The 21,446-nt window shown below is 26.6% G+C and overlaps 1 protein-coding gene across 1 annotated transcript; it reads right to left on the bottom strand.

The window, feature by feature from the left end:
- Positions 1-2,369: 2,369 nt before the first annotated feature.
- LOC145836977 (uncharacterized) lies at positions 2,370-20,366 on the bottom strand. The gene is made up of 24 exons (XM_082944748.1): positions 20,202-20,366; positions 19,858-20,058; positions 18,681-18,791; positions 16,638-16,777; positions 16,295-16,433; positions 15,771-15,893; positions 15,210-15,361; positions 14,957-15,026; positions 13,357-13,471; positions 12,579-12,765; positions 12,189-12,333; positions 11,511-11,640; positions 11,045-11,175; positions 10,749-10,874; positions 9,682-9,819; positions 9,077-9,186; positions 8,673-8,782; positions 7,507-7,567; positions 6,719-6,969; positions 5,792-6,377; positions 5,044-5,227; positions 4,265-4,379; positions 2,813-2,990; positions 2,370-2,551 (listed from the first exon to the last, which is right to left on the bottom strand). The coding sequence occupies exons 1-24, from the start codon at positions 20,364-20,366 to the stop codon at positions 2,389-2,391; spliced, it is 3,831 nt and encodes a 1,276-aa protein (XP_082800874.1). The 3' UTR covers positions 2,370-2,388.
- Positions 20,367-21,446: the final 1,080 nt, after the last annotated feature.

Raw genomic sequence — 21,446 nt, 5'->3', positions numbered from 1 at the left:
AAGTTGGGCACTTAAGCACTAAAAAAGCATAAATAAAACTATAAGTATAAATAACCGCAAAAAATAGTATTTTTAGAAAAACATTCCCGACATCAAGCATCTCATTTAATAAAACTCAATAAACCACTACTACACACTTGTAACTTATTTGTAGAGTTGCTGTTTCAAAATATTAAGTTTTTCCCACTGTTTTTCTTACTATTATCATAGAAATAGTCGCAAAACAAAACATTATCGCAATTTATATTGTCAAGATTTTAAACTTGTTTAAAATTGTTTAGTAATAAACTAAAGTTTTTTCTCACTGCGTTTTTTAACTTATAAGGCTTCTGACTCCTATTAGAACTTCCTACAGTTCAGGCCACTCATGGTCTCCAATACCTCAATACACTAAACCCGGAGTGGTCTCCATTATCTCAATATACGGGGGTTCTTAAGGGTAATAGGAAATAGTAAAATATAGGAATAATACAACAAGCGAAACAAAACTTATCTTTTATTTACATGAACTAAAAAAACGCAAAGATACATTATAACTACATCACACTATACTAAAACTACAGTTAAACACACATGATCGTGAAATACTAACACATATCTTAGAACTCAAGTAGAAAACATTAGTTCTTAAATCTAACGTGTTTAAAGCACAACATTAGCACACCAATCGCTGCCGAATGCTCATAACTTTCAAAATGTTGTTTATTTTATATCAAAAGCAAAGAAAAATTCTTTTAACTTACGTATTCATTGGAAAGAAATTATCTCCTTCGAATAAACAATGTTGTTTAGAGAAATTGAAAAAATAGTTTTGAGAAAGCTTTTCATTGATTTTATTGCTACAAAAATTTTATATTTAATCACCAGTTTAAAATTATAAAATTTAATGCTGATTTCGTTACAAAGATGTTTAAATTTAAAAAACACTAGTATAACAGAATGCAAAATCTTAACAAATAGTCCAGTTATTTAATTTTTTGTAAGTTAATTAAAATATAAAACTTTGGTCCTCTTAATATTGACAAAGTGAAACTTTTATCCTACATTATGAAGCTAGCATGTGTTACGAAAACTTTAATACACAAGAAACTTAAAACAAACTTTTAATCAAAACAAGTAATTAACTTGTCTTAATAATCGAAAAAGTTATTCAATGATATGTAAATAAATTACTTAGTCAAACAAAATAACGTATAAACTGTATAAAAATAGTATAATTGCGAAAGCTGAAAAAATAAAATATTACACATTTCATGCATTTTTTTCTACAAAAAACTTTTAAAACTACATCATTTTTGCAAAAAAAAAACTTAACTTTACTTGATGGCAAAAAAAGGTGGATGAGTATGAATTTTTAGTAAACAATTTAATAACAAAACCATATTCAATCGGTATAATCGGTTATAGTTATTTATTTTCAGATTCACACAGGAAACCAGTCAAAACACGCCCCTGATCTGTTATCCTTATAACAGGGATCGGCAGCCTTATGTGACTCGCGGGCCAACTTTTTTTCGAAAAATTTGCTCGCGGGCCACACTATTTAGAAAAAAACTTTTGAGGGCCGCAAAAAAATTCTAGTAATCATTAGGAAAATATTATTTAAGATCAAAAATATAACAAATTAAGTAAAATTAAACCATTAATAAACAGTATTTATTGAATTAAGAGACTAAATGTAAGTTTTTATCATAAAAACTATAACTTTTATTGTTTTTAAATTGTATATTTTTTGCTGAAAAGGAGCTCGCGGGCCGCTGATTTTAACTTAAAGGGCCGCATTTGATCCACAGGCCGCAGTTTGCCGACCCCTGCCTTATAAGCTTGTCTGAGTGACAATCATTTGTAGCGTGAAACGTTATTTTATAAAATAAAATTACTTGTCAAATGTGTCTGCGTTTTTATTAGTAAGCAAGTAAGACGTCTATTTGATAAGCTCGTTAGCAAAGCTGGAGTGTTTTCGTCCTCATTGGGACTTGCTTAATATAAGGTGGAGATAATTTGTAAGAAATTTTTTATTTAAAAATATGTATAAAAGAAGTACAGCTAAAATAATTTTAAATTTATGAAAACCGTTATACTACATACCAATATTTATTAAAAACAAACCATTTTACTTAATAATTTTTTTTAAGTACGATTGTATAGCTTAGAATTAAACAAATAACATTTTAATTAAATTGATAATTTTTTGTATACTCAAACCTTTGATTTTATAAATAAGCTTCTAGAGACTACTAACATTAAATTTTAGTCAAAACTCTAAAAATCATTTAAAAGTAGTTATTTAGTTTGAAAAAATCACAGTGAATTATAAAGTATAGCGAAAAAAAGCAAAATATTCTAATGATACAGTTAAATTAAAATATAAAAACAAGTATAAGAAAATTAGTGCAAGTTAGCTTTTTTCAGTTTGGTTAATTTCTTAAATTGATTGCTTTCAGATGATGAACTTTTATTAGCTTCTTCGTTATTTTCGAAAATTTTGCTTTTGGACATTTTAAGCTTTACACATCTGCGCTCTTGTTGTAACCAGTACAGCATTTCAGTTCTAGATAAAATACAGACGTCGTACAATATAAACATTATGAGTTTTGTATTCTTAAGCTTTAATTTGTAAAAATAACTACTTAAAATGTAATTTGTTATAAATGTTTATAATTTTTCTTTTTAATGTGCATTAGACCTACTTTAGTACCTTTAAAAGTGCGTAACTATTATAGTTTTTAGAGTTTTATCGAACTAAAAACTTTTAAGGTAGTTAGGCATCACTGTTGATGCTTGGGAATTAAACTATTAGTCTTTTAAAAACCTGTCAGTTTTAATTTTGTCCGAGTAATTTCTTCCACAATAAGTTATGCACGGGTAACCAAACTTGTTTTTCATGATTGAAATCTGACGGAGACACCTTTTGTTTTTCAATTCCAATATTTTCGTTATTTCTTTGCGACGTCTTTCCTCTTCAATTCGATTGGCTGATTTTATTAGATCTAAAGTTGTTTGTTTTTTAAGTTTAGGCACAGTAATTCTCAATATATTCAAAAAAATTCAATGACAAAAAATAAAACAGTTAGACTGCCTAACCTACTTTATACTTGTTTGAATTTAAGATTTGTTACGTTTGAAACAAATTTTTATATTTAAGTAAAACTAAAAAATAAACTAGTAAGATTAGTTTACGTCAAACGAGTAATCTAATTTGTAGAAAGTAATTTTAATATTCTTTTGTTTATTTAAAGATTTAAAAAACTTATAAAACTTATAAATTTATAAAAAACGTAGAATTTTACAATGACTGTTTTTTATCGAATTAAAATTTAAAGTTTATAAACTAATTTTCTAGCTTATTTTTAAAATTAACTGTTCATTTTTGAGGAATCTTAACTATGATATGTGATTATTCACGATTAATATGTAATCTCATTTATTTAAAATTATGATAAGTAAACAAAACGTATAAACTTTAAAATTTAAATACTTCAGTTTGGTACAACTGATAATTTATAGAAAAACTGTAACTTATACTTAAAAAAAAAACTGAAGAATGTAGAACGAAAACTGTGGAATGTAATGTTATAATTACTTAATAATAAAAAACCTATTTAAAAAAACATTAAACTTTCAATAATTTTTTTATGTTCATGAAATTTGCATTTTTAGTAAAAACAGGGTTGCCATAAGTTTTTAAAAAAATGTTCCATATTTTCTGAAAATTTTTAAGCTTTTTAAAAGTACAAGCTTTTTCGTACACTTTTAGTAAACAACTAAGTTAAGGAATAAATATGTCGTAACTAGAATAAAAATATTGAAAAGATACTGTAATGATAATTTGAATGTGTTTTATAAAAATGAAACTCTAAAAACTACAAAAAAATATTGTATATTACATATTTTTTGTATCTAATCTAAAGTTAATTATTTTAAAAGTAAAAGCTTTTTAAAATTCCAGGTCTTTCAAGATTTTATGGCAACCCTGTTGACAGAAAACAAATATCGATATTTGTAAAGAATTAAAAATGTTCACTGTCTAAATTATTTAATAAAGAAGTTGTAATTTTTTTCATTAATTAAAATTCATTCATTTAACTTTAAATAAATAAAATAAAAACATTTAACAGTAAATATTAAAGTGAAAATGAAGTTTTGATTAATAGTTCCGCTAATTTATTTTCTATTATACAACAATAAATAATTGTATCAGAGTATCCATAATTTAATTATGAATGACATTAGTTGAACTAAAGCAATCAAGTAATGAATGAACCTTTGTTAAATAATCTGGTAGGGTCGGAGGCGTATCTTTCAAAACTTTCAAGTTCAGCTAACACAGATTCTCTTTCGTAAATCAACTTGCACATTAGCTCCCAATTTTCTACTTCCTGCAATTCAAAACGAACTTGGAAAATATACACTTTTAAATAACTTTAATCAATTTCATGTAAAACCCCTCGAAATAAAGTACTGTAAAGTTCAAAGTTCATTTTATTCAGAGTCCAACTCAAAGGGTTAAGCTTTGTACTTTAAATTGACCTCTGTAAGATGTTACAACTCTTTAGGCAGCCACTTCGTTGGTTTATTGAAGTATTTCAATTTTTTTGCTTTACAACAAGCTTTAATAGTCAAGATATTAAAGATTTAAAACCCCATCAAAACGTTGTCTTAAACAAAAAAATTGACGTAAATATAAAAATCAAAATTTAAAATTAAACATTATACACTTAGTTTAAACTAAGGATGTCAAAACTTTAAATCTGCTGAACCCCATTTCGAATAAAAAACTACACGGACCACAAATTTTTTTCTTCCTAAATTAAACATAAAAAATAATTCACGATATGAGAAAATTATATGACCAAATATATTTTTTATTGTTACAAGATGTTAAATACTATTTAGTGCAGTGAAACGAAAACAAGTATAAGAGTAGTATTAATTACATATTTTTAATATTAAATTACTTAGTCGACTCAAAAATATTAAAAAGTCTGCAGTATAGACATTCCTGGTTTAAAAGTTATCAAATATACTGATAGGTTTTAAAACCTTTTCTAAGTTTGTATTGTACGGATTAGCAGTCATTTTCGCAGTAAGTTGCATTATTTCCTCATACGGAGTTTGCAAAATTTTCCATATCTTGTCCATTCTTTCTTGAATGTTAAGACTTTGATTTTTAACTTTGTTGTATTCCTTTTTTGAGGAATTAACTTCAGTTTTTTCATCATATTTTCTGTTTGTTTTTTAGTTTTATAATATACTTATATTTTTCATCTCATACATTTAAAACACGTTTACTTAAAATTGGTATATTTATTTAATGTTTGTTGTTACCTTTTCGTAAACAAACACATATTGAATACTACTATGCTAAACCTGAAAAATACTTTACATAGCAAAGCAATATTTAAAATTGGACTCAGCAGAAAAATTCAAATAATATTTACCAAAAAAACTTGCTAGTTTTTGGTTTAATTAAAGAATCTCGTTTGATGTTTTAAACCATAATAAAATTAAGTTTTTAATTTGTTTTGAACAACTTTAAACGCTACCTGTACTCAAGTTTTAAACAAATACTAGATTCAAGCCTAAGTTTTTACTAAAGCAAAAGACTTTCTATTTAAATTTTCTTTACCTAACCTTAACTTATGGTGGCATACATAGATCTAAAAGCAATCAAAAAAAAGACCTCTTTGCAATGTAGTGTAACACAAACAAAACTTTAAACATTTATAACGATGAACGTTTTCTACAAACAAACAAGATTCTAACGCTAGCTAAAAATAAACAAACTAACTTCCCTCTGAAGTATCCAAAATAAGGCGCCAACAGCCTCACTTTGTTGTCAATTTTTTTATACTTTGTCTTGATGCGTGCGGGGGCGGACACGCGTTTATCCTTCTTTGGTGGGATTTCTTCAGACACTTTGCGAGTCCTGTTATTTATCACATGCACTCTTGAACTCATCAACTTTTTCGTCTTTTCTTGTATAGCTGCTTTCGATTTTTTCGACTTTCTTCTTTTCGCCGTTTTGTTTTTTGCCTGATCCTGTTCTTCGAAGCTGTTTTCCGTCGCCTGTGAATTGTTGCTGACGACGTCGGCTTCAACCGACTTCTTGTTTTCGTCGTACATCTTCAGCTGTTGCCGCTTCTCGCCCAGACCCTCCGAAGTGTTCTTTCTCGAAACAGGGGCTTTTTGTTTTGTTCCGACCACTGTGAGTTCTTCCGCGTTTTCAGCGAACTTCTTGAACTCTTCCAAGTCCAAGTCAACTTCGGCTCCTTCCGCTTCTTTGCTCGCAACTTTTGATTCGGCGCGCGACAGTTTTTTCTCGAACGAAGCTTGGTGGCCTTGCGGGCTCTCACAATCGTTCGCGTCGTCGAAATCTTTAAAAAATGCTTGTTGTAGATTCGATTGGATGTTTAAAACCAAATATTGATTTTTTTAAGCTTGCTAACTTTAGACTACTTGTTCTGTTTTCATTAAAAAAAAAATATTAAACAAGCATTCATTTATATTTATATAGTTTATCACTAAAACTTATATTAACATGTAAAAAAATGTAATACCTTATTTAGTTAAACTATCTACAAATTAAAGTTAACTAATAATATCATATTAAGAACAAAACTGTTGATAGCTTTTAGATCTTTAAAAATCTTAACTAAAACACGAAAAAAAAAACTAATAAGCACTTTAGTACTTATAAGTCTTTCATTTTGTAAACCTTCAAAAGTCTCTTCTTTTATTGTAACTTGTTTTTCTTCTATCTTATAAGCCCTGATGACCTTTTCCATGTCAAAATGAGCTTGCTCGCTTTTTTCTTTGGAAGTGCTTTCTTGATTGTTAAGTTTTGATAGTTTTCCCTGGACCCAATCGGGAACGTTGTTTGTGTCGTCACAGTCGTCGAAGGTCAATTCTTCTCTCGAATCGATGTCTTCACCATAGTCAATCCCAACGCCACTCCCAAATAACTCACTGCAAAGACAGTGTCAACAACTGCCTAACGAACTGTACTATGTTTTATTAATAAGCTATTTGTGCAAACTACTGCTCTTTCTAAAAACTCTTAAATATTTCAAAGTTTATCCTAGTTGCTAGCTATTAAGAACGAAGGTTAATAAACTTAATTGAGAACATAATTAGCTGAGTAATTAAAACAATCTTAATACTCTAAAATCTGAATAAAATAAATGTACTACTTAACAGGATTAAGAAAGTTAAACATTATTTGTTTTTAGCTTTTTACTAAAATTATTCAGGTAGGTAATAAGCTAAGTAAACAAAAATACTTCAGTACTCTAAGAACTGATATTAAATAAATTTATAAGTTAATAAAGTCAACAAAGTTAAACATCATATGAGCTTAAGTGCATAAAAGTTAGTAGAACTGTCTAACTGCAATAAAACCCAAAATAAAACTAGCAGAAATTAATGTCTGTTATCATATATATAGATGAAAAAAAATTTTTTATGTAGAACAATGAACAGCTGTAAAAAATATATGAAAATTACTCGGATGATATATGACCGGATTCATCAGATTCTGAGAGTTCCGATAATTCGTCTAAGTTGTCTGTAATAAATTTTTTTTATTTTTACTTTGAAAATAGATAACTAATTATTACAATGAAAAAAAAAAAACTTTGAATTTTCACAGAGAAAAGTTCACGCACACTTTCTTTTATATACAAGGGTTGATAAAGAGGCCTAACAATTGTATTTAATTAAAGACAAAGTAAAGTCAAAACTCTGAAAAAATGAAAGTTATTAAAAAACTAGCAATAGTGTATGTCAGAATAGTAATAACTAATAAACTTATATTTGACCCATCAAAAGTCAAAAAAATCACCGCGTTTAACCGATTAGATAAGATAGTGTTTTTATGTTAGAATTTAGTAATAATTCTTAGTCGACACTTTTTTCTAAAACTTTAGTTTTAATTACTAAAAACGATGTTTAATAAATAAAAGTAAAAGGGAATTGTAGACTTAGGGTAATGCTCTTACTTAAATTTATACCAACTTTCTTCTGGCACTCTGCTAGTAGATCCATTAAAGACTATGTTCACAATTGAATTTATTACATTTTAATTACCTATTTTATTGGACGCAGAATACTTTACAGCGAGTTAGGAAATTGATTTTTAACTGCAAGTTTTTTGAGAACGCACAAAACAAACCTAATATAAACAAAAGATAACAAATAGATAAGACGTATAATTATGAATACAACAAAAGTGAAATTGTAATAAGCATAATAACGTCCGTGACTGTGACCAATGCGCTCAAATTCAGAACACGAGATATTTGAACACGGACTTACACACGTAGCTTAACAGCGCTTTTTTACGGAAAAAGTCTCACTATTCTTTCTTACCGCTTCATTTAATGAATTTCGTAAAGTTTAAATTAGCACTACAGCATTTTTTAGCGTAAAGCGCCCCAAAAATAATTGTAAACATAAAAAAGTTACACTTTCAACAAGGACAAGACTCTAAATAAAATTCATGGCACAACAAACTCGGTCAGTTTACTTTGCGCTGTTGAATAACATTGCAACTTATTAAAACATTCAAAAAAAAAGTGTATTAGTAAACAATAGACTGAGTTGAGTATTGATAAAATGTTAACTACAACAAAAACAGATTAACTGCAAAAATCTATGGTTATCAAAAAAACCTGGTAGCATTCCTAAGCCACCAAGAGTGACAGTTTTCACATTCCACAAATCCTTATATTGCTGTGTTTTCCTCTGAATGATTTTCTGTTTTAGCGCTAACATTTTGCTGCTAATATTAAAAAAAAAAAGTAAGTAAAACGACTCAGAAAAAAAATCTTTGATGAGAGAATCTATTAAATTGCATAAGAAAAAAAGAGGGTTAAGTATTAGTTATTTAAAATCGTTCTGTTGTAATTAGTCTTATTATACATATAAAAATTAAGGACTTAGGTTCAACTATATAAAAAAAAAAAACTATATACAGATTTGATTGCGCCTGGAAAATAAAAAGTAAATTACTTAAAAGAAAATTAGTTTACATTAAAACGTAAAATTAGACATTAATAAATTAACAAATATAAACTTTTCTATTTCTTGTTGTGATTTTATTGTTTGTTGAACTTGATCTTCTTCTTGTAAAAGTTCATTATCATTGTTGTAGAAATGATAGATGACATTTAGGTAGTCTGTCTCCTTTGTAAATTAAATTAAAATTTTAGTTATCTTAATTTGTGATCCAAAATTTCATATCAGTTTTGAAAAAAAATCTTGAATGATTCCATAGACATATTTAAAAATTCATTTCAAATGATGTTTCAAAATCATAAAAACTAATAAAGTTTTATATTTTGAAAATCTGCTGTAAACTATGCATTCGAATAACTTTAGAAATTTAAATACGTCAGTGTGAAACACTGTTAATTCAGCTATTTTAAAAATTGATAAAAACCTTGGCATGTTGTTTGAAAAGCTTAATAGGCGAGATAAATAGGTAAATTTGACAAAATGTGCAAATTTGAACCTTTACTATTAGAAAAAAATATTTCAAGTTTTTTGAATAGCAGTCTACCATTAGTACAAACAACACAGTTCTTATCGGCCATTTTCTTTAAAAATACCAAAAAAAAAAAAACAGTAACTTCTATAACTTGAAACTAAGTGAAAAAAAAATTCAGTTGAAACCGTCACCTGCGTGCTCAAGTACTTCAGGTAGTCATCCGAAGAGATGTTCTTCTTCCACCAGTTCAGCCACGATCCCTCCCCCTTCATGTCGTTCTTGCCTCGCATCATTTTGTTGTGGAGGTGAGGCGGCATTTTCGTCATGCTCTGTTGAACAAGTTTGTTGTTAATTAGTCGGCAGTTGCAGTTGAAGTAATTGTCAAGGTAGAGCTTATGTACGAGCTGCTTTTTTTTTTAAACGAAATGCTTTTTGATCTCACTCAGAAAATTCCCATACACTAATAAAGTTTTCCTGACTTTTACTCCATGGTGTTAAAAAATATTATGTTGAAGCTTCTCAAGGATAATTCTACTTAAACTCAAAGCACATTTAAAATGTTTTTAATAACTAGGGTTTCCAATTTTTTTCCAATATAAAAACATTGAAAAGATACTGTCAATTTACTTTAAAATATGTTTTTTATCTTTTTAATTAAAAATTTTTGATGATGACAAAAACTTTTTATTTAAATGATAGACTTTTTGAATCAAATCGAAATTTTACTATTGAACATGTGAAAATTGTTAAATTTCCAGGTTATTCCAGATTTTTTTTTGCCTAAATTTTCAAATTCCAGGTTTCCAGGTAAACAAGCAACCCTGAATAACAAATACTGGATCAAGTAAAATAATGACACTGATGATTAAAATAACTTTGTAAAGGTGAGGTCATTTTTTTACTTAAACCTAAATATTTTTCAACAGTACAATAGAACATAGCTAGTTTTTTATTAAACCATAACTTGAATTAACACATTAGGATTTTTTATACTTATACAACTTTCAAGATCTAATTAAAACAAACTGAATATCTAATGAGATCTAGGAAACGGAAACTGTGTAACTTTTTCTTTAAATAAAGCTTTTACTAGTTTTCCTAACAAAGCTAAAAAATACAATTCTTAATTACTTACACTATAATAATTCTCGTTCATAAAAAAAGTTAACCAAGAAAACTTTTAAGTACAAAGATGACTTTATAACAAAAAAAATGTGTATTTTAACTTTTTTTTGAAAAACTTAACAAACTAACTGACCATTCTAACTGGTTGCTCTACTACAATGGCCAGTTTTTCATTGATGATTTGGTTGGAACGGGACATTGAAAGAGTGTGCGAGGCAAGAACTTCATTCAAGTCCACGTGGTCAGCCGCTTCTACTATCTGCAGTTTTTTGTTACTAAATTGTTTTCAAAACACCTTGTATAAATGAATTTGTTTTTATCTTAAACCTTTATGACAAACCGAAAATAATCTACTAAAATGAATGCTAGTACAGTGAAAGTGCAATTTTACAACTTGAAAATTTAAAATCTATAATATATCTAACTTACAATATTATCGCTGTCAAACAGTAAGTAGTCATCATCTGTGGTATCGAGAATTTCTTTCAAAACTTCGCTTAATTCTATGTTCAATGCAAAGTTTTTGTCCAAATTTTTTGATTCTTCATTTGATATTTCTCCTATCGACAGGTTCAAAATTAAAAACAAAGTTTTTAATATAACCCAAAACTGCAACTTACTAGCGTGTATCAAAATGAAACAAGTGTAAAACTTTTGAGTGTGTTTTCATTTATCAATAAACTGATTATAAAAATAAGATAAATGAATGTTTTAATCACACATAAAATAATACCAATTCGAAAATAAAAAAATAACTATAATAATTAAATAAACTAAACTTTTAAAGTAAGATTTAGTTGAAAGTAAAAATTTAGCGTTTTTACTTATATATAAAATCAACTGCTGTTGTTATGTAATAATTTGAAATGAAATTGACAGGAATAAAAAAAAATACCTGAAATAATGTTGTACAAAGGACTTTGTATGACCATCTTTGGTTTAGGAAGCTCAATATTATTAGGAATGACAACATCTGATATTCTTATTATCAACTCTTTGTCAGCAATATCGACATTTTTTGTTGACTGTTTATTTTTAATTACTTTTATTGACAGAAATAAACTATAAAAGTTTTGAAATAACTATCACACACAAAAATACGCCCAAATTAGTATACATTTATTTAAAATAAAAATTAAAAGCAAAGTTTTTATTTATGGTATAATAGAAAATAAAATGTATACTTTAGTAAACAAAATAAAAACAACACTATTCATAAAAAATCAAAAAAATATCATTAAAGTGATGTACACCGTACAAGTTGTCTTTGTAAAGATAACTAAAATAAACTTGTGAATTTTTTTGTTACTTTAACATAGTTTCAATAAGTCACTAACATAAACTTTCTATTAGTTTTATAAGCTTCCACGTTTTTTTTTAACCTCATACTATTATAGTGTAAACATACATATAAAACCAAGCAAATAAATAAAACAAACTTACTAAATTTAAATTGAAAAAAAGCAAAAATCTCTAATCAACTAGTTATAACAGTTATTAGCATTTCAATAATCAACAACAAAAAACAACAATTACAACTCAGTACGTTTCAGATAACAACAAGAAATTTTACCATTTTAACTTGTATGCAGGGCGGTTGGGGACACGTGGGCAGGACGACGGACTGCCGCATGTAGTTGGTCCGCTCGATCAGCCTCGTGTCCAGCTTTTCACCCTCGTCTTTCATCAACTTCACTTTGCGGTTTTGCTTTTCGAGCCTGGTGGAGTTGAGTTGATCATTTAACTAAGTTTTTGAGTTGTAGTAAAACTTCATAGTGTATATAAAACTGACAGAGAAAATAAACAAAGGTTTTGAAAGTATGCATGCTAATGTAAATGCTTCCTTATAAATTATAAACAAGTTAAATGTTGAAGAGTACAAAGAATAGCTGAAAAACGAATGTATGAATTTTGAATCTAAAAACTAATACTTGACATAAAACACACAGAAACGTTAATTGACCTGGTTATAGCTTCAATAAGTGGAGGTAGTTCTTCTGACGATTTTTCTTCACAATGTTTTGAGTCCAAGGAAATGTGACCCAGCTTGCCCATAACAAATTCCAAATCATCGACTTTTTTGTTCTTCTCAGGTCCTATGTAACCGCTTTTTTCTTTGCTTTTGAACAGTTGAGAATCCCAATCAACTACTGTTAGTGATGCGGTAATTAAAATAAATAGTATAACTTACTTTGCATTTAGATCAGGTTTTCCCAAACTTTTTTCAAAAGGCCCCCTTTAAAGACATTAAAAAAGCTATGGCTCCCTCCAACAACATTTTTCAAAAAACTAACATTATAAATGTATAAGACTTTTTTTTTTTGCTCTACATCATTAACTCCAGAGTATCTAATCTAAGTTTCAAACTATGGCTTTGTGGCTCCCCCTCTTACGGCTTGTGGCCCCCTAAAATTTTTCCATAATATCTAGTATAAGTTTCAAAACTAATATTAATAACTCCAAATACTTTTTTTTATGCCCTTCATCATTAACTCCAGAATATATAGTGTAAGTTTCTAATTATAACCTCATGGCCCCCCTGTGGCTCCTTTACTGCTCATCGACCCTAAATTTCTGTAATGGCCCAATTTGGGAAATTCTGTTTTAACTATATATATTTTACTTTTGTACAAAAAAAAAAACGGTAGTCTTCTTGTTTGCACGGTTTGAAACAATATTTTTCTGAATCTTTTGTTAAAGCACTTTAACTTAGATTATGTACATAATGCTAGTATTCTAACTATGAAGCGATGAGTCAATAGACTTGCAAGTGTGTAATACTTCTTTAGTCTCAACTGTTCTTTTCCGTTTACGCCTGGTTTCTTCATTGAAATAGTAGTCTACATCTTTGATTTTCTGCACACATGTTAGTGTTCAATCTTTTTAGTGATAAATAAAACACTAAATAATTTTAGTGCCTAATAATTGAATTACTTATATAAAGTGTATATTTAATTTTGAAAGAACATTACTGTGTTGAAATTCAAACTGTTAGAATTTCATTACAAAGATTCTTTTAAAACAAAAAGGCAGTAAATACTAATCTATTTTTACAGTCTTTTTTTTTAAACAAACTTATCAAATAATACATGTTTAAAAGCAGATTAAGGCCATAGGGGGGGGTCCACTTTGTTTTTTACAACTTGATCTTATTTTGTAGAATTTAATCTGAGCTATCAGACACTTTTAATCGCTTAAAAAAACTCAAAGTAACTTTTGAGATATAAGCGATCAAAGAAAGGGCATTCAATAGGTTCCTTATGGAAGACAAAAACTAAAAATGCGAAAAAAGACTATTTCACTAAAAATCTATCTCCTCCTTTATTTTTTGAGTAATCTTTCTCAAATTTTTACAGAATGTGTATCATTAAACTTTAAAGAGATCTATTGTAGGAATTTTTTTCATTTTGAGTAAAAAAAAAATTATTGTCAAAAAACTACCCTTTTTTTTAGTTTTTTGTGGATAAAATTTTTATTTTTCAAAATTTCAAAAATTCCAACATTAGGATTCTTCAAAATATTAAAAGGAACATTTCCTGAAAATTTGAAGTCTCTAGGTCAAAAAATGAAGGAGGAGATAGGTTTTTAGTGCGTTTTAAAATTTCCGAGAAAATCGACCCCGAAAAATTTGCGGTCCATACGTTTATATTGAAAAATTTTTACAAAAAATTAAATATCTCAAAAGTTAAATGATGTTTTTGAATTCTATAAAAACTGGTTTGTAGTTTGTACTTAAAGCTTTCATAAAAAAGCCTAAGTTAATTTTTGTAAAAAAAAATGTTGGACCCCCCGCTATGGCCTTAATATATTCATGTACCAAAAAATGTACTACTAACTTAAAAAATAGATACACCAGCACTCAAACTACTTTAAACTAAACACTTTTATGACAAAAAAAAAACAAAAACTCCAATTATTATATGTAACTATCTAAATAAAATGTTTTATAAAATTTGCAAAATCATTTTTCTTAGCTAGAAAATTTTAAAACGAGTGTAGAATGGTATTTTTTTGAATTAAGATAACTTTTAAAACAAATTTATTAAAGCAAAGGCAACTATTTTAAAACAAAAAAAGTAGTGTTGTTAACATAAATCAAGTCACGAAAAAAAATTAAGATTTGTAAGTGCATACCATATAAACAGCTTTTAAATACTTATATCTTACCTCTTAAAAGAAATAATTATTACCAGTTTTTTTCTTCTGCGTAATTAACTAAAGATTAAAGACACTATAGCTTGTAACGATGTAAGCCCTTAGAAGTTGAATAGAAAGGTATTCCGTAAAGAATAACTTCTAAGACTGATATCAAAGTACTACTTAATAATCATTTTAGCTCACCTTTAAATTTAATTCATCGAGCAACTTTAGAGAAAACAAGTTTTCCATAGACGGACATTTATTCAAAGCTCTGTATAAATTAAAGATTTATATTTTATGTTTTATTCACAACAGTTTAAAATTTTTAATATTTGCAATAGATATTAAAAAATTCTAATTAAAAATATAACTTGTATAAAAAATGTTAAAAATTGTTTTTAATGATGTTAAACTAACGAACTATATTGGATTGTATAAACAGCTGAAAACTAACAAGTGGTGAACAAGTTTTAAATCTTGAGACACCATTTGACTGGAAAGTGACTCATCTACACAGCTCAATGATGATATAGTTGAACTCGATGTCTTTTTTGTTTTGTGTGCATCTGTTGATACCAGTCTCCCTTTAGGAATAAGTTTGTACAACTGAAAAAAAAGTAACAACCAAATTAAAATTTACGGAATCTATATTTATGATGGGAACTAAATTGATAACAAAATAATTTCTATTATGGGAAAAATATTCAAGTTTTTTTGTTAGTATCATAAAAATATCGGAATAAGTGGTTATATTTTGAATTCAATACATTTTTAAAACTTTTATTTTTAATACTGTAAACAAACTCAATATTGAATGAACTTATGAATAACTACAAAAAAAACAAACTTTATATTAAAAATAAACTCACACCCAAACTTAAAATAAAACAATAATACTCATGATGAAGTCAATTCAAACATGTTTTACTTTTTTTTTATTACGGTTTTTACACATATTTTTCTAATTATTTTCATCCTTATTATCACCATTTTTTAGTATACAAAACATACTAACTGGGTGTGATTTGAAGTTCAAAGGCTTTATATACTTTTGGATTTCTCTAATTTCTCTTTCTGTTTTAAGTTTGTTTTTCGTACTGCTTCTTCTCGAGTGTCTCAAAGCCTCCAAGGACAAAAGCTTTCAAGTAAAAAATGCACTTACAATATAGTCTGAATATCTTTAAAAATCAAACATGATATCTAAAATTTATTTTCCACCAGCCTTATTAAAGACCTTAAATTAGCTCTGTTTAATAATAGAAATGGTATTTCTTTAAGGGCATAAGGGATATGGGGGAAAGGGGGGTCTATAAAAAAATATCTTATAGTGCATACTCTAGGCTTTGAAATAAGAGTCAATATTAATTTTCGTATCAAAAAATGTTGTAATCCCCCATGCCTTTAAATGACTTCTTTCTTATATTAAAGCATTTGTAAACATGCAAATAGTTGTTTTTTTATATTTCTTCAAAAAAAAAATCACTGCGTATTAAAGTCATTAGATAAAATCAAAAAGAACTAGTTTCTATAAAAACATACTTTTGGAATCACAGCAACTACAGGCTCAATTTTCTGTGGTATTCTTTTATTTTTAATGACTGACCCTGGTTTGTAAAAGTCTAACAGATCCTCTTTCAAGTCAAATAAAATATTTCTACGTATCGAATACAAGTTCATGCTGTAAAAACACAAAAACAATTTAATATACAAAACAGTTTTTAACGTTTTGTACATTTTAAGATTATCTATAGATGAAATATTCTAATTTGTGAATGCTATCACAATTATTTTATATTAATATGTGTTTTAAGCCTAACAATATTTTCTTTCTTATAATTTAGACTTCGTACTAAAAGTTCAATTTGTGAAAAAAAAAACCAACAACTTGTGCATGTCTTCAATCAGTTTTGAATATGTTCTAGTAAGATTAGTCGCGTGACTATATACACCTCTTTTATCAAGTAAAATTATTCTATTAGCATGGAATAAAAACAACTGTTCACATATTTCTACCATTCGTACCTAAAATGATAAACCTTAAGCTAGGCTAATAGTAAAATGTGAATTGAATAAATACACTTTAATTTCCTTTTAAGTATTCAACAACTATCTAATTTTTAAGAAATAAGATAGTTCTATCAAAGTTGGGAATAAAAGATATTAATTTTAAAATGTATAAACTTTAAAGCTTTACTATTACTTCAGTAACCACAGCTATGTCATCTAATTTTTTTAATAAAAGCTAAAACTTTAAAATAACTTTGCTTACAGATGAAAAGTCCCATTTAAACTGTAACAAGAAGCTTAAAGTAAAAGGTTAAACTTATTTTTATTAACTAGAGAAACTAATAATTAGATTAAGTTTTTAGCTCCTAAATATTTGAAGTATTCAATTATATATATAGCTAAAGTTCACAATAACACAGGCAAGTTTTAAAAAATTTGTGCAGGATTTTTCAGAGACAATAAGCTATAAAAATCTTAGATAGGTAAACTAATTTGTTAAAATTAAATCATTTTGTTATTAAATTAAATACAGAACTATAATAATTATAAATCAAAAAAGTTAAATTGGTATAAGGATTTCTATCGCAAAGTAACTTTGGTAAAAATATATATATTCATAGAATATAAAATAAATAGTAGATTATTTGTTAGTTTTAAATATTTGAGTTTAAAATTATTCCAAATAATTTTGTAATTTTATCAGATCAGTTGTACTTAGTTCTTATCATGTGTTATTAAATAAGTATCGAGCTAAAGCCTTTATTTAAATAAAATTGAACAGTATTTATATATTATACATAATGCTTAAATCAGTCCAGGACACAGTCTAATTTTTGTTTGTGATTTTTCTACATCACCAAGTAAATAAAAAATATACAAATTACTATTGCAAAACATATGAATTTAAAACGCTTTCAGGTTCAAAACCGTTCTTCAATAAACTTTAATTAAACTATTAATTAATAATTTGTAGATTTTTCTAAACAATCAATTGATTTTTATTTAACTGAAATTAAAATAGTAAACACTTATATATCAAAATAATAATTTTAAACAAACATTCCTTCAAAGCATGAACTTTATTTATACAGTTTGTTAACACTTCAAAATTAGTATAAACTTATTTGATTTAAAAGTAGTTATGAAGTTTTATAAATGATGATCATAATTTGAAAACTATTAAATGACTATTTTTATTTACTGCGTTGTAAAAATCTTTAAACTTTATTTTTATAAAATGGATTTAAACTGAGCTTAATATGCTAAAAAAATATTTTTAAGCATAAAAGCCACTTTAAAAATAATATATACATAAAAGGCATACTTTGGATCATTTAAAATTTTATTATAAGTTGTTTGTATCAAGAAAACACTCCTTATAGTAAAAAAAACTTTATGATTTTTTTTTTCTAAGTATTTTAACAATCTTTTTAAACTATATGCAACAAGAAACTTATTCCCTTAACTATTACATAAAACTATTATAATAAATGGATATATAATTTTATGTAAATCAAAATCTAAACTTTTAAAGAACTATACAATTATTATACTATAACAAAAAAGTCTAATGATATAAAATAGATTTTAATTAATCTTATAGACTTATATAATAAAATATATATGAAGTTAAGAGTTACAGTGTCAGTTTTTTTTCGATTCAATTAATTTAAGTGTTAGATATAATTAAATGTTATCAGTATACAACATACTTCCTATAACTTTTCTTTTATACTTAAATTTTTTACATTTTGTATTAATAAGTGGTACGAATATAAACATTTACTAAAATTAATTCACAAAAATACATGATAAAACTTTAGCAAAACTATTTTTTTTTAATATATTTTTCACAGTAATAATGAACAGAATAATTTTTCTAAAAATTTAAAACAAAAAAAAGACTAGATTTACTTACACAAATCCTTCTTTTAAGTTCAGCATTTAATTTTTTTGACATAAAGGGATCATCTGCTAGTCCACAAAAAGCATTCCACTTGGAGCTGGCTTCATTTAGAATAACAGCTGCCTAAACATAGTAAAATTTGTTGTTTAATCACACTCTTGATCAAAACACATAGATGTATCATAGTAGTAACACATATAGATAATTGTTTAATAAACAAAAAAAAAAGCGCTCAAATATTTGGTCCAAGGACCTAGTGTACGACTTGATAACCAAAAGGTTTTTTTGTACACCAGGATACAGTTTAAAGTCATGACCAGGACAAAATGATAAAACACAAATCAGGTTTAAGTAGGCCTAAATCACTTTAAACTAGAAATATAAAATGAAGTTTCATAAAAAATAAATATATGTAAAGAAATTTAAAAATTCAATTTTTATTTAGCACAAAATTATACCTAAAAATTTTTTTAAACTAAATGAAAAAAAATCTTGTAGAACAAAATTTACCAGACTTTAAGTAATAGTTCTCTAAAGTGTTTTTTTATGCTTCGTAAGTGTTAAACTTATTTTTAAATTAGGTTCATTTTAAAGTTAAAAGTATTAAAAAATTAAACTATAGTTGTACACTTCAAGATATTCTAAATAAAATAATAAACTTACTGATTTATGATTTCAAAATAAGAAAGTCATTAAAATATAGTTTATTAAAAATATTTTATTTTTTTCAAGATAAATAAATAAATTATAATTATAATTACAATTATGACAAAAGTTAGATTGTTAAAAAGTTTATTACTTAACAATTGTTTCATGCTAGTGCGATGATCACAAGTAAAAGCAAATAAACTAATAAGTTGCAACGGACAAACATTTTATATAGTTTTAGATAAGTAATTAGTTGATTAGGTGATTGGTTAACTAATTGAATTTTAGTAATAATCAGCAAGATAAATTAAAATTAAGACAACTTATTAGTTTATTTGCTTTTACTTGTGATCATCGCACTAGCGTGAAACAATTGTTAAGTAATAAACTTTTTAACAATTTAAATTTTGTCATAATTGTATAAAGGCTCCTTAATTGTGAAGCTCTTTAAAAATTTATTGTTAAAACAACTTCAATATAACTATAATTAGACCTAAGAAAAAATATTAAAATATTTTCCAAAGTTATAAAATAATATTACCATGTTTATTTGATTTTGTTTTTTTAGGTGCGTCCAAAAATTCCTTGGCAAGATTCTTCTTCTAATATGCTTAGCAAATACATCAAAACTTTCTGGTACATTTTCAATAGAATCATCAATTGGAGTAACTGGTCTTTCTTTTGTTCTGATTTCATCTGTGTCAGCTTCTAGATTTCTTTGAACTTTCGGAGCTTCTTTTATCTGAATAGTTAAAAAAGAACTGCTATAGTTTTTTTACAGAATTTGTTCAAAGAACACAAGATAAAAATAAGCTATTTGTAAATTAATTCTGTATTTATTTGTTTTATGGTAATTAGTCATTTTTAAAAATAATAAAAACTAACAACATCATTGCTAAAAACAGATAGTTCTTGAAGTTGAGAAAAGTGCTCTGCAGCTTCATTTTCCCATTTGTTTATGTTATCAAATGAATATAACCCTTGTGAATTAAGTTTAAAATGAGTTCCAACTACAACATGTTGTTTTAAGTTTTGAAGATCAAGTTCCATAATTATTAATTACATGTTTAAAGTTTTATTTGTAGTCTATATCAAAAAGAAAAATAATTAACAATTGAAAAACAAAGGTCATAGAGGTCAAGGCATTAAAGATATATAAAAGTTTTAAGTGTGAATGAGACTTTTTATAGCTTCAATAATTTAAAATTGGTTTCAACATTATTATCTTTTTTAAGCTTCCAATAGAAATCTATAAAAAGTTTTTTCGGTCATCTTTCTTTAAAAGTTAAAAAGTATACTAAAAAAATATATACAGCATTTTAATGTTTAAGCTAAAGACCTTAAAATGTCAGAAAACACATCTAAAGTATTTTAAAATAATCAAGTGTTTGAATTTAGAAAATTAGATTAAAAAAGATGGTTTGAAAAAAATTGATTTCAGTTGAAGACAAATACCAGAAAATTGTATCCCTTTTAGTTGGCAGTATAATTCTACTATTTAACTAGAGCTGTATTTATTTCTAAAAAAAAACGGATAGAGTGATAATGGAGGCGCTCCAACATAATTAGATTTTAGTCAGAATTGATGGTTCACTTCACAGAGCCTAACTCAGAAAAACAAAAAACTTTTAAGGTTAAACATTTCAATGTTAACGAGTATCAATAAAGTATTCCATGTAAGTCATATAGCAAGTCTCAAACTCTTAGTTGTATAACAAGTTGGTTGTTTACAGAACAACTACAAAATTAATAATAAAACGTATGTATGTCTACACTCTACAAGCACAACCTAAAGAAGCTTAAATTTAGCTTAATTATGATCACAAAAAATGGCAACTTTTTATCTTAAAAAGATATAAAGAAAAACAAAGCACTAAATTACTTTTTTTGTTTATAAGCTGGCCATGGGTTTCAATCTTGCAATGTTCAATTCAGAGAGTTTTTGAAGCCGTTGTTAGGACCTCTATGCCACTCACTAGGCCACACTTTAAACACAATTAAAGCAGATAAAGTAATAAAATACAGAACTATTTTAGTTTTTTACTATTTTTTCTTTTCAATTATAATTTTATTTAATCAACAAAAACAACAGCAAAAGTCTACTGAGCCAAAGCCTGGACTATAGTATGC

Source organism: Thalia democratica, chromosome 1 (genome assembly GCF_965202585.1).
Source record: "Thalia democratica chromosome 1, ktThaDemo2.hap1.1, whole genome shotgun sequence".
In the NCBI taxonomy this organism is placed as follows: Eukaryota; Metazoa; Chordata; class Thaliacea; order Salpida; family Salpidae; genus Thalia; species Thalia democratica.
The sequence above is the reverse complement of the archived record's forward strand: the minus strand, read 5'-3'. Positions and strand labels throughout refer to the sequence as shown.

Coding starts and splice junctions, on each gene's coding strand:
- LOC145836977 (XM_082944748.1), bottom strand. CDS start 20,366: ATGGAACTTGATCTTCAAAACTTAAAACAACATGTTGTAGTTGGAACT. Junction 16,434..16,637: donor ATTGAAGACATGCACAAGTT/GTTGGTTTTTTT, acceptor GTGTTTTTACAG/CATGAACTTGTATTCGATAC. Junction 6,970..7,506: donor TCCGGTCATATATCATCCGA/GTAATTTTCATA, acceptor CTGTCTTTGCAG/TGAGTTATTTGGGAGTGGCG.